Source organism: Oncorhynchus kisutch, linkage group LG7 (assembly GCF_002021735.2).
Source record: "Oncorhynchus kisutch isolate 150728-3 linkage group LG7, Okis_V2, whole genome shotgun sequence".
NCBI lineage: Eukaryota > Metazoa > Chordata > Actinopteri > Salmoniformes > Salmonidae > Oncorhynchus > Oncorhynchus kisutch.
Window position 1 is genome coordinate 1,023,581 of NC_034180.2, and position 16,666 is coordinate 1,040,246.

Here is a 16,666-nt window from a genome sequence, read left to right on the forward strand (position 1 = left end):
GTTGTTGTAACTTGGGGCTGGCTAATGCAAGGATACAGGATCTGGGCCTTTCTGACAAACATGTTGTGGGCATAAAAGGACATTTTCAGTTTCAAACTTCAACCGGTTGTTTCTGTTGAACAGTGTTAAATCCAGTTCTGCACCCCCAGGGTTGCACATTTTTGGTCTAGCCCAGCACTAACACCACATTCAACTAAGAACATGATGAGTGGACTAGTTGAATTGAGTGTGCTAGTGCTGGGCTGGAACAAAATGTGCAACCATGGGAGTTACCTCAAGACATGGAGTTGCAGAACACTGAACAAATATCTGTGAAGCACCTCAGTTGGATAGGCAGGGCATGACCTGATCCCAGCGGTGTTGCAGGGATGTGTGTTAGGGGTTAACACAGGAAGCACAGGTGTCAAGCACAACAAAAGAGACCACTGACGAGTGAGACCCACTGAAGGATGACACCACAACATCCTGTGACTTCCACGACTACATGCAACCTACAGCTCAAACCGCTCACTCCAAATAATCTGCACAGTTAAGATATCAACAGCAATGGAGAGGATTAGTATGCACGGTATTTTATGAAGAAGGAATTAGTGCACCCTACATCATCGTGACAATATTACTTGTTTTGATCAGAGGGCTACTTTCCCTGCTTTCCCCCTCAGAACACATGATCCTCCACCATGCTATAATAACAAGAGTTAACATGAGCTACTGTACTATGGTGTTTTGTAATGGTGAAGAGAAGGACCCCAGACCTATAGCCTAGTGTTGACCCTTTAATCCATAACATGAACTTTGGGAAACCACACAATTGTCTGTGACTATATGTTCCTATACATTTGATTGTACTTTCAACACCCCCAACGTAACTAACACACACACACACACACACACACACACACACACACACACACACACACACGACCAAAGAAAAACAAGACGTACAGAAACTAAGCTCCAATGATGAGAAATGCTTCCTTTCTTGTGGGTGGGGATGGAAAGAAACGAGCCCGAGTCTACATACAGTAGACTGGAGAACAGACCAGCATCATGTGATGTTTTGGACTTTTTATAGATTGGAGAAGCCAAGAAACAAGGTCAGAAGCTGGGCTGCCTATTGTTACTTAGCAAAGCTCCATTCTTTGTTCAGTTGAGACAGCTAGTTCCTACTTTCCACTCAAGAGTGGGAAAAAACACCATCTTAGAGCAAAAACAATCGGTTTTCCTCTCCTTTTCATCGGTCTCCATCCTGCTTTCTGTTGGGTCTATTTCAGTGTTTCATCTGGAAAAATATATTGCAGTGGGGGCGAAGTTCCAATGGGGATTGAATGAAGGGTCCCACCCTTGCTTTGGGGGTCTGTGTTCCCTGCCAGATAATTTTTTATGGAGAAGGACTGAGAAGCTCAGTACTGGTGACTTATTAAAAAAATGACTTTCTACTGCAAAAATTAACAAAAATACAATTATGCTGACACCATTTCAAATATAATTTCCACCTCCAGAAATGAGCGCAATAAAACATTTGTAAAATTATTTTGAAAAAAAGATTTTAACATATAGGACAATGCATATAGTCTATGCATGGTCCATATTATCAGGTATGCTATTAGCAATAAGCATTATCACTTGTAGCCCAACTGATGCAGAGAAGAGCAAATAAATAGGCTGAAGCATGACTACCTGTCTGCAGTTAAACTAATTGGTTAATGATTAGCCCAATAGGGTAACTAGTTATTATGCATAAACACAGTGAATATAGTGTAGAGCTAGCTACCTGGTAGGGTAACACACCCCCTGCCTGTACTTGAGGTAGGGTGGTGTTTTACCTCAAAGCTATCCTACAATTGACCAGTGTTACATTTATCCCAAATATCCCCCACGCACTAAAAACTGCCTGGTGCAGTTCTTGCATATTTAGGAGTTGAGAAATACACATGCATCGACTGCTTGTCAGAATGCCTGTTTCCCTCCTCATGGCACTTGTAACTTGAATGTGCCATGAGAATAATATGCATCTTGCAAAGAACACACAAAAACAAGCTGACTATAAAATATTAACTATTCTACTATGGGGTTACCCGATTTTTATATTCATGACTTGTTTGTTTGCAGAGGAAAATTACATGTGGACTGTTCTAGCATTGGCAGAAATATTTTCTCATGTTCCATATTGTTTTGACGTGGCGGTAATGATTTCGCTGTGGAGCAGCACCACAGCTAAATGGCTACAGAGGAAACTGGTCTATATTCTCCCAAGTACTGACACTGCACCTAATCACCCCACTGGCTGAGAATCTATATTGTTTCAAATAACAAGAACCTGATACGAAGTAACACCATACATGTTATTTGAAGTCATGTTTCTCTAACCTAACCCACTGTAACACAGCTGTAGTGATATTCCTTTTCTTCTTTCCCAAGCCTCAATGTGTACCTCCAGGTCAGAGGTCACCAGATAAGATAGATAGGTGACGTAAACGCAGCAGATGATAGTGTGGGTAATGTTCGATGGTCAAAGAGGTCGATGGTTAGAAGTCTAGTCCAAGTGTCTATTGAGGGCGATGTCATCATGTATACGTGATGTTAGTCACCCAACACATGTAGGCCTAGTAGAGTTTCAGGTCATAACGACTCCAAAATGTCACACTATTGTGAAATGTTAGGTAATATAGGTTAGCTTATTGTCCCTTGGATAGTGTAATTTCTGCATTGAAAGTATCATATGGTGAATAAGCTCCAATACAACATTTGTGGTGGAAGGTAGCCTAGCGGTTAGAGCATTGGGCCAGCACCCGAAAGGTTGCTAGTTCTAACTCCCGAACTGACAAGGTGAAAAATCTGCCCATGTGCCCTTGAGCAAAGCACTTAGCCCAAATTGCTCCAGTGTCGCTGTAGATAATGGCAGACCCTGGCAGAGACACCACTCTCTGAGGGGGTCTCAAGGAGAGTGGGGATATGCAAAAACAAACATTTCCAATTCACATGCGTATTAATACACAATTGTACAAGAGGGAAATAGAAAAAATATAAGCACCTACCAAATTACCATAGTCAACATTTCAAAATTGAAGCTTGACATTTTTCAAATCTTATGACTTAAGATTGATTTTAGGGGAACTAGTCATCTATAATGAAAAACTGTATTATTTTTTCTGTTTCTCAGTCTCTATAAATCAATTAAATTTAAAAAAATTATAATGTTGACTTTTCCTCATATCAAGTAGCCTCATAAATATGGCTATAAATCAAAAAGCGTTGGTCCTGGTGCCCTTCCATATGCCCCAGGAGGACCAGATGCTCGCTTGGCTTTCTCTGCCCGCTGAAAAGGGGTGTTTACGGGGCAGTGTCAGTCATTGTGCCCAGGCTCTCTCTCCTCCTCAGCAGGCCAACTGGCACACCACACAGTCCACTCAGTATTCACATAACAATGACATCATCACATATCACCACCGCACGCTTTGTGTCGCTATCCTGAGACAATAGGGAGAGGCAGAGTGTTGGTTCGAGGGGCTAACTTTCAGTCGCTTGCATGCGGGAAAAAACTATATCTCCGTCCTTCAGTAAAATGTCAGCGAAATGTCTTGTTGCTGACCAATGAAGTGAGATACTTGCAGGCCATTTTGGCTCCCCTTGTCATATTCATTACTGGCTGGCTGACACTGAAGAGGGAGTGACTGACTGGCACTGAGGACAGCAGCACACAGTTCAACTCTCTTTGACCCACCATGACTGCGACGGCCAGTCTAGTCAAAGCAGGGCTACATAGATACTGTATAGAGGGCTATAGATATATCCATACAGAGTCATCTCTATGGCTCAGAGTCAAAGACTTGGACTGAATCTACTGTACCTTTAATGAACCCGACTGACTTTTCAACTGTACATGTTCTATCCTTTTTTTTAACAAGGTAGCATCATTCGCATCATTCTCAGAGTTGCGACGAGTTCAACAGACAGACTGAATCCAGGTCAGCCTGATTGGGATGGCACCCTATGCCCTACATTAAGCACTACCTTTGACCAGAACCCCATGAGCCCTGGTCAAAAGTAGTGCACTACATAGGAAATAGTGCACCACTTCAGATGCAGACAGTCGCCACCACCTACGGTCCTTAAAATGATTGCTCCTCCCTGATGTAGCAGTCCTCCTAGTGACTGTGGACGAATTTGGATGGAGTGAGTGAAGTAGAAGAGGAGGAGATGAGTAGAGAAAGGAGAGGGAGAGATGATTCAGCATGTACTACTCCTGCCGGGAAGAAAGAGTGTGCCTTTGCTCTGCATGTCTCCTTGTGTATGGGTTGTCTCGGTGGCATTCAAAATTCAGTACGGGGAATGACACATCACCAGCCATTTTAACATTCTCTGGGCGTGCTGGGCTCTAATCAATCACAGGTTCATTTCCATTTATTGGAGCCTTTTAATGGTCCCAAGTGCTGGAATTTGTCTTCCCTGTCAGGGGAGATGTGTCCAGCCTTATGTTAGCTAGCTAGTAGCCTAATGAGATTACAATTGGAGTGAACTAAGCACAGTCAATGATTATCTATTTAACAAATCTATGCATTTCTTTCCTTGTTTTGTTAATGGTTGAAAGTGTATATAGAAGGCTTACTCTTTGCAACAATATCAGTTACAATTTTCCAGGATCACCTAAAGTACAAGGCCTACATAAATAGCCCAGATCTTGGGATGCTGATCAATAGGGTACATTAGCTGCTGAATGCCCATTGTATGTAGTTCTATGGGAGGAGGTCCATTAACGTACAACAATGGCCCTATGACTATTCTGAGCCTAAAACCTCATTCAGATAAAATCACACCGGCATGTGTCTAGTTATAGTAGCTCCCGAGTGACACAGCGGCCTAAGGCACTGCATCTCAATGCTAGCAGCGTCACTACAGACCATGGTTCGATCCCGGGCTGTATCACAACTGGCTGTGATCGGGAGTCCCATAGGACGGGGAGCAATTGGCCCAGCGTCATCCGTGTTATGGGAGGGTTGTAAAATAAGAATTTGTTATTAACTGACATGCCTAGTTAAATAAATAACATATAGTAGTAGGGGCTATTAGGGTCACGTGTCTATTCATTCATACAGGTCTACATCCCCTCATGCCATTGTCACCCGAGTGACCGGACCTCTATCCCTCACTATGCATGCAATCTTCTCTCCATCACTAAACATTTGTGAGGCATGAATAATCTCCCAAACCAAGCGAGAGACCCGGCCAGAGAACAATAATTTGGCTTGGCACTGCTTGCATCACAGCTGTAATAGCGTTAAATAATCCTAGCCAAGTATATCTGAACTCGACGATAGAACATTCGTGGAGTTGAGCTATGCTTGGCTACAATAATCCATGATTTAGAGACCGAGAGAGAGACAGTTATATGTATCTCACCCGCTAGTCCTCCTCTGCCGTCCCCGTGGCCCTTGCGTTTCTGGAGGATGAAATACGGATTTGCTCGCTCGGTTATCCACAACGCACCCGCCTGCAACACCTCTTCAGGATGCACCCACATCTTCGCCCAGCGGATTCTAAAAGCACATCAAATCCAGCTGATTCAGGCGGTGCCTGTCAAATGAACTGGAATGCTGGTTCGGTCAGTCCAGGGGCTGAGGCTCGATGCAGGTCCACCGAATAACACGTACAATTGGACAAGGACAACTTGGTTACAGTGTAGGTATAGAACTATGAGAGCATAAAGACCCTATTTATTCGCTAAAAACACGCTCTCCAAACTTCCATGCACGGCCGCGTGAGAGGTGATTGGATTCCAGCCGTGTACGCCAAATATGCAAAAAAAAATGTGTGCAATACAATCAGTGGAACTAAATTACTAGGTGGCACAATAAAGCAGGTTTCGCATTAAAACAACCGAATCTGACAGATTTCTGTAGGGATGGATCTGAGAGGACACTTCGGTTCGGTCTTTGTTGTTTATTATCTGTGTTGTAACCGCTGTCAGGTGGATATCGCCGACGAGTCCTCGTTCATCGGTCGTCAGATATTTCAGAATGAGCGATGGTTGGACGCTAAATAATGTGCACACAAGCACGTTATATCCATTAGGCTATTTACAACCTACTATCCAACATATATGTATGCTGCCTGCCTCCACATCGAACAACAATGTAATTTAATGCAACCCACTCTCTAGCGCCGCTACGGCACAGCTCTGTATCAACAACACGCGTCATAGAGTGGCCACATCGTTACGTCAACTTTCTGGGAGTTGGTTGTATAATTATAGCCTAGGCCCTACGTGGTAATAAAGTATAATTCAAATTACTAAAGTTGTTCGTCGACACGACTTGGCTACTGTTTACAAATGCCAAGTGTCGAAGCTGTCTTCAGGCGCAAAGCTGTCACTGCTGGCTCTTGCTGTTTTGCATTTGTTGTTTTTGCCACCTGGGGCCTGTTGCACAAAAGTAGAATTAAGACATCCGGGATAAATGACTCAGCTGAGCTCAATGAAGCCAAAACATGTGCGTCCAGGCTTAATTGGTTGCACAAAGACCAAGCCAGGATGAGCAGACACGGATTCATTAAGCCAGGTGAAACCAATCCTGGATAGGTGCGCGCTCACGGCTCACTCAAATAGACCCCGCCACAGATCACAGATTAACTGATTTACCATGGCAACTAGAGCCGCGTACTTTTCCCCGTCGGAAGCACAAATCCTCATGGAGGCATACGTGGAGGTAAAAGATATAATTAAGAAGAAAGGCAACACCGCCACAGTGATAAAGCAAAGAGAAAAAGCGTGGCAAAGTATTGCAGACCGCCTGAATGCGTAAGTAGTGCACAATTACACACTCACCGCTCCGCTTAAACATCACAATTACAATTCAAATATTTAATTCACATCTCCAAAAATGCAGTTGTACTGTAATTATGAAACGGTAAATTGTTTTATTGAAATGCACTGCAGATATGAGTGAAATTGTGTAAAGTAACTCCATCACACTGTATAAAGCTATGATAAATTTTTTGATATTTTTACTGAAAACAAGACAAAAATACCAAGTAATTTTTTGCAGTGTGACTCCATTAAATGTGTGTGTGTGTGTGTGTGTGTGGTGTGTGTGTGTGTGTGTAGATTAAACATGAACGGGCCAAAACGGACATGGCAGCAGGTCAAAATCAAATACAAGAACATTCTGCAGAATGGTATGGTCCCTGACTAATATTTAACAAAGCACAAGCATATATTGTACCCAGAAGGTGCCTGCTCACACATTGTCTGTACTGTTTTAGCAGTGAAAAAGAATACCCACAGACAAGGCACGGGTGGTGGGTCACCTAAGGCTGACCTTACCCCAGCAGAGGACATGGCCTTGGAGCTAAATAAAGGCAGGCCCGTCTTAGAGGGGATCCCTGGGGGGAAAGAGACGAGCATAGGTTCCTCCCAAGATGCCACCCGCTTCATTCAAGGTATGTCCTTCCATCTCTACATGGGATACAACCACATTCATATTGAATCAATTTGGACTGTCTGACTTTGGTTTACCTATTGCCTTGCAGTGTCTGGCAGCACTGTGTTCCTGTTAGAGCCACCAGCACAAGCACCAGACGATGCTGATCCAGTGAGTACTCCATCAAAGGCATACTGTAGGCCTGGCATGTCTTGTCTACTAGCTTCAATATGAATCCGATTAAATGTGATAGGGTGAAGGCCCCAGTGCAGCAGCAACAGCACATGATGGAGACGATGATGAGGAGGAGACCATCTCTCTGGATTCCAGAAGGCATGAGGTATCATGTTAAGACTGTGAAAGTACTATTTACTCTACAATGGTGAGGAGTCCTCATCAAAATCAAAAAATCTAATTCTTTTACAGGACCCAGATGCTATACAGTGGGAAAACCAGCCTGGCAACATAGTGCGTATTAATAAAAGGACACCACATCCTGCCAAATTCCAGCTGCGCTAATTGTATTGTGTTCACAGAGCTCACAAGCTATCAGAAAGTTGTATGGCAACCACCTCCGGCGCCAAATAGAACTGGCAGACATAGACATTCAGTACAAGAAGAAAAAGATGGAAAATCTTGCACTGGAGTTCGAAATAAAAAAGAGGACAATTAGGAAACTGGACCTTGAAATAAAAAAACTTGAGAGGGAGGTGAGATATGCCTTCAATGTACACTGTATGCTAACTGTAACACAAATGTATTAATCATTATTTTTCTTTCCTCCCCCAGCTCCAAGAAGATGACACAGCTCAAAATAAAAATTAGGTATATTCTCGTAAAGTCAAGTGAGCCATGACATATGAGCTCTTATTGTGAGCACACAGGACGGTGGCATCTTTCTAAGGTTTTTTTTATTTTCCCAGCAATCAGTACAACCAAGTCATCGTTATAAGGCATCGCCCTCTTTTGCCCACCCCCCCAGCACCAGGTGTGGCCACTAGCCTATATGAAGGCCCAAAATTGTGTGTTCCTTTCTGCTCTGACAATGGCATGCCCATTCGTGCGAGATGTGGTGGATGAAGAAGCACTTGTGCTGAGGAGAGCCTTCAGGCGAGAAAGGGTCTTCAGGGACCGGTTGGACCCACTGGCCTTCCCTGATGACCATCTATATGAAAGATACAGGTTTTCTGCAGATGGCATCAGGTATCTATGCAGACTACTGGGTCCCAGGATTAAGCACCGCACTGCACGGAGCCATGCCCTGAGTGTGGAGCAAATGGTTTGTGTGGCCTTGCGCTTTTTTTGCTAGTGGAGCCTTCCTGTACTCAGTGGGGGATGCAGAACAGCTGAACAAGGCCACAATCTGCCGCACAATAAGGAGTGTGTGTCTGGCTATCAAAGCATTAGCAGATGTCTTCATCTCCTTCCCTGGCCACAGAAGACTCTGTGACATCAAAGAGGAGTTCTATAGGATTGCAGGTAAGAGGATCTACAAATTACAGGACAACTGTTAACACATAGTAGGATACTCATTACTTTGTGTGACAGGTTTCCCCAATGTCATTGGTGCAGTGGACTGCACACACATAAGGATAAAAGCCCCCTCAGGTGCCCATGAGGCCGATTTTGTGAATAGGAAATCCTTTCACAGCATTAATGTTCAGGTGAACATAACTTTTTGATATTGTCCATTGACGAACACTCTGCATTGCCAGTGATGTGCATTGATTGGTGTAATATTCCTCATCTTATGATTTCAGATGGTCTGCAATGCTGACTGTGTGATCAGCAATGTTGTGGCAAAATGGCCTGGCTCAGTCCATGACTCCAGAATCTTTCGGGCCTCTGAAATCTATCACAAGGTAAGCCACACAACCCCTATTTATAACCATCATGGCTGTGTCAAGAATATCACTGTGTTTATGAGGTAGTAATGATGAGATTTTGTGTTGACAGGTGAATTCTCTGGTGTGTTGCTGGGAGACAGGGGGTATGGCTGCCAGCCTTTTCTCCTGACACCTTTCACAGACCCCCAGGAAGCACAGCAGGCCTACAACCATGCCCATGCCAGGGCCAGAGTTGAAATGACCTTTGGCCTCCTGAAGGCACGCTTTCACTGCCTTCACAAATTAAGGGTCAGCCCTGTTAGGGCATGTGATATTACTGTGGCTTGTGCTGTCCTCCACAATGTGGCCTGCCTGAGGAAGGAGAGGGCCCCCAGAGTGCCACCAGCCATGGACTGGGACAATCCGGCAATCTTCCCTGATGACGACAGTGGTCGGCTGCTGAGGGACCAATATGTGTTGAATTATTTTAGTTAGTATGTGTGCTTTCAATTTTGGTTAAATATGTCCTGCGGTGGCAGAGGAATTAGGTTTTTTTTGGGTTCGTTTTTTGACGAATTTGGCCTCTTATGATGTTTGTGCGGTATACTGTGTGTAATACAAGGCTGCAGGGAGGCTACTGCATCCATTCATTTGTCTGTTCAGTTGATGTGTATGGATTTGTCCTGCATTTATTTTAGTGTGCAGACATGCAGGGTGTGTTATATACAGACCTTTGAATGTGTATGTATCATTTTGTATTATATGCTTGGATTCTGTGCTTTCCATCTTGTAGAGTCACTGTGACTTCAGTTTCGAAAGGAGCTGATGGTTTACCTGCTTTGTTTTGTCCTTATTCAATAAAGGAACATAATGTTACACATTGTGTTTTTATATTCATATGGAATGTGTATTTGTTTATATGACAGAGTACTAGGGCCACACTGAAGAAAAAGGATAAAGTCATAAATTTATGAGGCTGGTTCTTTCTGCAGAAAAGCTACATATTGTTTTGATACTTATGACAATGTGATACTTAATATTCTGGCACATCAGCATGTCTTTGTTTATGAAACCATACTGAAGTACAATTTCACGAAATGCCCCACATCTGTCATTTTAACAACTGTCCTCCTTTAAAACAACTGGTTACAATATTATGACTTGTGTTTTTTTTCCCCTCTGTGGCCCTAATATTCTATCATTTTATATATAGCCTTATAGTCTATGGGAAACTGTAAATTATCTAATGATAGCAACATCATCTAAAAATCATTTTTTATCCAAAATCATTGAAATTAATGATCACAAACGTTTAAATAATAACAGTGGGTCTAGTTCTATGTGATAACAATGTATAGTGAGCAGTGAAATAACTATTGGTTTCCATTTGTGGTGACTGCTGACTGACATTAGGGATGAGATTAAATAGATCCTGGAATTTAGCCTGGTCTGGAGCAGGCTAGCTCCACAGAATAAATCTCCATGGTAATTTATACCATAACATATCCTCCTGCCCCCTATCCATCTTTAGTGCAACCGGATTACGGATCAATTGAGCCAGGATCACCAAGATATCCTGGCTTAATCCCTTATCCTAGTTTTGTGCAACAGGCCCCTGGTACCAATTAGTGGATCAATTGTAATGGTTTCCATTGTTTCTTTCATCTGTACTTTATTCTTTGATGCAAATATCATCAAAGCATTTTATAAGCAAATACAATTGCCATAACTTACACCTATGTCCAGTGGGTAGGAGTTTTACAATGACATGCCACACACATTTGGGATTTCTTAAAATCTTGAGAAAGGGGTGTTTAAGAATGAAAACGTTGAATTAGTAAATTCCCAGTTAGTCAGAGGGCTGAAAAGGTACACGAAAATCATCCAGTTTCAAACATCAGTTCCTTCAACACCACACACCCACAAACCTGTCAGACATGAGTCAACAAATGTGTGTGTGTCAACATGTTTGGTAAATATGTGGGAGTTGATGGAGATAGAAATGGTTTATATTCCACAACGTCTCTCTGTCTACAGTATGTGGTCGATGGTCTGCTAAAGGCCTGTACTTAACTGTGCTTGTTTTTATATATATATATATATATGTGTGTGGGTTTAGCTTTGCTAAACTGACTGCACTTTAAGGTTTCACAGCTTCCATCGACGCGTGGGAGACCTTGTCTGAGGTTGCTCGACTTTCCTTCAACAGACCACATTAAGTAAAAGGGATTCGGAGCTGCAGAGACTAGACCGATGTCACTACACTTTTTGTTTTTGTCACTACACTTTCTGTTGTTGTCGGTTTAGACTGAGGCTGAAGGTAGGGACAAGCAATGTGCACTATTTGTTTTTACCCTCCACCTATTCACCAGTAACCACAGTGGGGCTATGTCAGGGGCTCTGTTCAGTCAGTGTTTGTGTACATAGTCTGGAGGAGCAGTTTCATCCACAGATGTGGGGGATGGAAACTTGACATTTAGGACTAACAAACAAACCCACTGACATAATGCCGACTCAAAGGGACCCCCTAAATACGTGTACTTGAGTTCACAAGATCTCATTTCCAACTGAAGTTTACTCCGTTCTCTTTTCTCTCCTAAAGATACCTTTTGCACTCTTCCACTAGATCGAAAAGTCCCTCTTAGTTTCACCCTGTTTCATCTACACTTTTTGTGTTTCTAGCCTCAAGTTTTCTTCTGATGTCGCTCAAAAGCACCTTAAATCTAGGGCAGGATTCAAGTTAGGCTCACCTTTCTGCCATTTAGTGGGCAGAGGGGCAAATTCATTCATATTTGGATTAGGTTTATGTGTAGAGTTGATTAAATGTTATGCTACCCAAAAATAAATAACACATTTTTCTAAACTAATCCAACCAGTTAGTTAGATTTTTTTCATCCCATTACTGAAATAGTTGTCAGTTTAAATGGCTTAGACTTCCATCTCCTACTGAGACAAGCTCTCCTGACAGAGATGGGGATTTCTTCAATGTTTTTTTACTGTCAGGCAGACATCAGGGATTGAGGCTTTCAAGCTTCACTCTCAGTCCCAGTCGAGTTAAACCCTTCATGGTTGAGTTGATCGCGGAGAGCTGCTTTCTGCTTGGCAGTAGGGCCTTCCTCCCTGCCTTCTCTTACCATCACAGAACCAAAACAGAACTATCTGTTCCATAGCTTTGCATCTAACACATCCTCATATCCCCATTTTAGAAGCAGTCCTTCCCTTAAAAAAAACAGAAGCAGAACTGAAACAAGGGTTCCCATTCTAAGGAAATGTTCCTTTTCCTCTCCTTGTTCTGTTGTGAGCTGCCAAAACCCCGAAATCAAGACAGTGGTGCTACGGTAAACACTCCTTGAAGCAGAAAACACCTAAAGTAAGGATTTCCTCAGTATATAACTGAATAAGGAAAGGAGGAGACCTAGTCAGCTGCACAACTGAATGCATTCAATCCAAATGTGTCTTCCGCATTTTACCCAACCCCTCTAAATCAGAGAGGTGCAAGGAGCTGCCTTATCCCATGTCATCGACGCAGTTGTTGTTTAACTGCCTTGCTCAAGGGCAGAAGACCAGATTTTTCCATCTTGCCGACTCGGGATTCAAACCAGAGACAATTCAGTTACTGGCCCCACACTCTTAACTGCTAGGCTACCTGGGCACCCCAGAATAGCATAGTTAGGGTATGTCATATTTAGGCTATTTCTAGGGTGTAGGCAGTGGTGTAAAGTACTTAAGTACAAATTATTTAAAGTACTACTTAATTAAGTAGGTTTTTGGGGTATCTGTACTTTACTTAACTATTTATATGTTTGACAACTTTCGCTTTTACTTCACTACATTCCTAAAGAAAGTAATGTACTTTTTTCTCCATTCACTTTCCCTGACACCCAAAAGTACTCGTTACATTTTGAACGCTTAGCAGAACAGGAAAATTGTCCAATTCACGCACTTATCAAGAGAACACGTGGTCATCCGCCTCTGGCTATCTGTACATTTTCAAAACAAGAAAATGGTGCCACCTGTTTTGCGTAATATAATAAATTTTAAATGATTTATACTTATACTTTGACTTTTGATGTTTCAGTATATTTTAGAAATTACATTTACTTTTGACACTTAAGTATATTCAGATCCAAATACTTTTAGACTTTTACTCATGTAGTATTTTACTGGGTGACTTTCAAGGAACTTTCTACTTTCTATTAAGGTATCTAAATGTTTACTTAAGTCTGACAACTGCTACATTTTCCACCACTGGGTGTAGGGAACCTAAATCTAAAAGGGCAGTTTATTATTGGTAATTGACAGATTCGTTCCACATTCAAGGAGTGAAGGGGGCTTTTGAGAAATGGAAAAGACCACATGCAGATTAAACGGGTCGAATAGTGAAGCCTTGAAGAAAGAGAACAGTCGGCCTGCTTGAAAATGATGTGTTATTGTTGTTGGTGGTGGAAAAGGTATCCAATTGTCATAATTCTGTAAAAGTACAGATACAGTAATAGAAAATTCCTAATTCAAATTCCTGGCCTTCTAGGCAGACTGGCCAATAAAAAGGAAAGATTAAGATAGACAAAAGAACACAGACACTGGACAGAGGAACTCTGCCTAGAAGGCCAGCATCCCGGAGTCACCTCTTCACTGTTGACGTTGAGACTGGTGTTTTGCGGGTAGTTGAGGACCTGTGAGGACTTGTGAGTTGAGGACTTGTCTGTTTCTCTAACTAGACACTCTAATGTACTTCTTGTCTTGCTCAGTTGTGCACCGGTGCCTCCCACCCAGGGATATCCTTGTCTCATCGCACAGCAGCGACTCCTGTGGCGGGCCGGGCGCAGTGCGCGCTAACCAAGGTTGCTAGGTGCAAGGTGTTTCCTCCGACATATTGGTGCGGCTGGCTTCCGGGTTGGATGCGCGCTGTGTTAAGAAGCAGTGCGGCTTGGTTGAGTTGTGTATCGGAGGATGCATGACTTTCGACCTTCATCTCTCCCAAGCCCATACGGGAGTTGTAGCGATGAGACAACAATTGGATACCACGAAATTGGGGAGAAAAAGGGGGTAAAATTAAAATAAAAAAATAAAAAAGTATTCTGTGATGTATATAAAGTGTAATATTGGGATGCAAAATCAAAATGTAATACATCAACTCTATATCTGACATGGTATAGGTGTCTTTTTTTTAAGCTCATAACCATGTGTGTGAGGTATATACTTGTTTCAATGTAGATTTGTTTAAGACTACCAATAATCACGGTGACCCTGATTTAGCCCACTACAGTATTAAAATACTATTATTGCACATAGTGAGTCCATGTAACCTACTGTTTCTGTGACTTTAAGCACATTCTTATTCCTGAACTTATTTAGGCTTACCATAACAAAGGGGTTGAATACTTATTGACTCAAGACATTTCAGCTTTTCATATTTAATTGATTTGTAGAAAAAAGACAAATACAATTCCCCTTTGACATTATGGGGTTATTTTGTGTAGGTGCTGTAACGACCACAAAGTATCATGGGATGGCTCAAACAGAAACTGTGCTGTTGTTGATGTGTTCTGTGTCATTCTGTGTTCTGAGTCATTTCCTTAAAGTTCGCCCATGTCTCTGATACCAACATAATGAATGTCAGTGTCACGACTCCTACCGAAGGTGGCTCCCCTGCCTGTTCCGGCGGTGCTCGGTGGTCGTCGTCGCTGGTCTACTAGCAGCCACCGATCCCTTTTTCCTTTTCTGTTCGTTGTGTTTCTTAATTTCTGTATATTTAAGCCGGTTAGGCCCGCCTAGGTTTGTGCGGGATTGTTTTACTGTTAGTTGTATTGTATTGTATTTTATTTTTCTGGGATTTTGGGTCCTGTGTATGGGCCGGTCAGTTGATGTGCCTTGTGTTTTTGGCGTGACCGTTTTTTCCGGAAATAAAATATACATTCATTCGAACCCTCTGCTCTCTGCGCCTGACTCCAAACCCACTGTTCTTAAAGGACTCTGACAGTCAGCTAGCTGTCAGCTTCTGCAAGAGATATATATTTCACAATTTGTTTACTATTACCAAGGCATCTGACCACTGACTGAGGGCCAAATTCATACGGTCTTGTACAAATATTGCACTGTGGGTTTGATTGAATTGACTCAAAGTATTACGTCAATAGTTTTACGTCTTGGCAAATCCAGATCAAATGGAATAGATTTGGTCATTTCATATGTGGTGGCAATGGCATAAAATACTTTAGGTTTCCTACTTCAAAATGGTTAGGAGGGTGATTAGATGGAGACATGGCCTAGTTATTTCCAGCGAAATCTCCCTTCCCAAGGCTGTGCTGTGGAAATGCAACGACCTGTCACCTTATTACTGTACAAAAATACTCTCTAGAGGAAATATACCATCTCATCTGACCTCATGTAGGTTTACTGTATCTATCTCCATCTGTCCATATGAACACAATGGTGTGTGTGTAGGCTACTGTACTAAACAACAGTCTGTCATTCTCAGATCCTCCTGGTATCCAGCCTCGCCTAGAAACGTGTTCACGAAATATGTGGTCAATCAGATTTTTCACAGAAGCACATGTTGTTTTATGGCTACATTTCTCCATGGTTCATAAAACGTTTGTTACGAGTCTTGTGTTCAAATCTAACTTCATATTGATAACTTGCTGTATTTTGGGCGTTCAGAATAATTACACATCAATAGTGGCAACGCAACAAGCCTGAGACTGTATGGCTCGGTTCCAATATCCACACTAACATATCTCTTAGCATGAAGCCATATTCGGCATGCATTCAGGTGGTATGCTAGTGTGGATTTACCCAGAGCCACCTCAACACTGCTGTAGACACAAACTGTATGTACATGTAGTATATAGTATTGTTTATTATATGTCACTTTATTCCTAGTTGTATGTACATATCTACCTCAATTACCTCGCACCCCTGCACATTGACTCTGTACTAGTACCCCGGGTATATCGTTACTCATTGTGTATTATTTGTTTTATTATTATGTGTTTTACTTTCTATTATTCCTCTATTTTCTTCCTTTCTGCATTGCTGCTAAGTGAAGGGCCCGTAAGTAAGCGCTTCACTGTTGGTCTACACCTGTTGTTTACAAAGCGTGTGACAAATAACATTTGATTTGAGTTCATGTGAAACTATTATTAGACTGCATTTATCTAGACTTCCTTTCATTGGAAAGAATGTGATTAATTGGGACGTATATTGGGCCTATGACGCACTCATCCTGTATTCTCTCTTCCAAAGGCTAGCATGATGATGGACATGTAGTAGGATATACTGCTCTCTTGAGGTCAACTTGAAGAACTGCTTGCAATATGTAATCACAATATTTACCCAGCAGAGGGCAATGTTTACTCGATTACAGGTCACAGACCCACGGCTATGATCATGTTATTTTTCTGCAACGTGTCCTGACAATAT

At 42.3% G+C, this 16,666-nt stretch overlaps 1 protein-coding gene across 2 annotated transcripts in view; it reads right to left on the reverse strand.

Moving 5' to 3' along the window:
* Positions 1-6,472, reverse strand: part of LOC109881900 (TBC1 domain family member 9) — a 37,996-nt gene extending 31,524 nt beyond the window's left edge. Inside the window, exons 1-2 of one of the 2 annotated variants that reach the window (XM_031828324.1) lie at positions 6,293-6,399; positions 5,401-5,537 (exon numbers count right to left, since the gene is read on the reverse strand). In XM_031828324.1, the coding sequence (XP_031684184.1) occupies positions 5,401-5,521 (121 nt within the window). In that variant the 5' untranslated portion in view covers positions 5,522-5,537; positions 6,293-6,399. Of the gene's footprint in view, positions 1-5,400 lie in introns of both variants that reach the window. The other variant, XM_031828323.1, reaches the window with a different exon arrangement.
* Between the last annotated feature and the right edge of the window lie 10,194 nt (positions 6,473-16,666).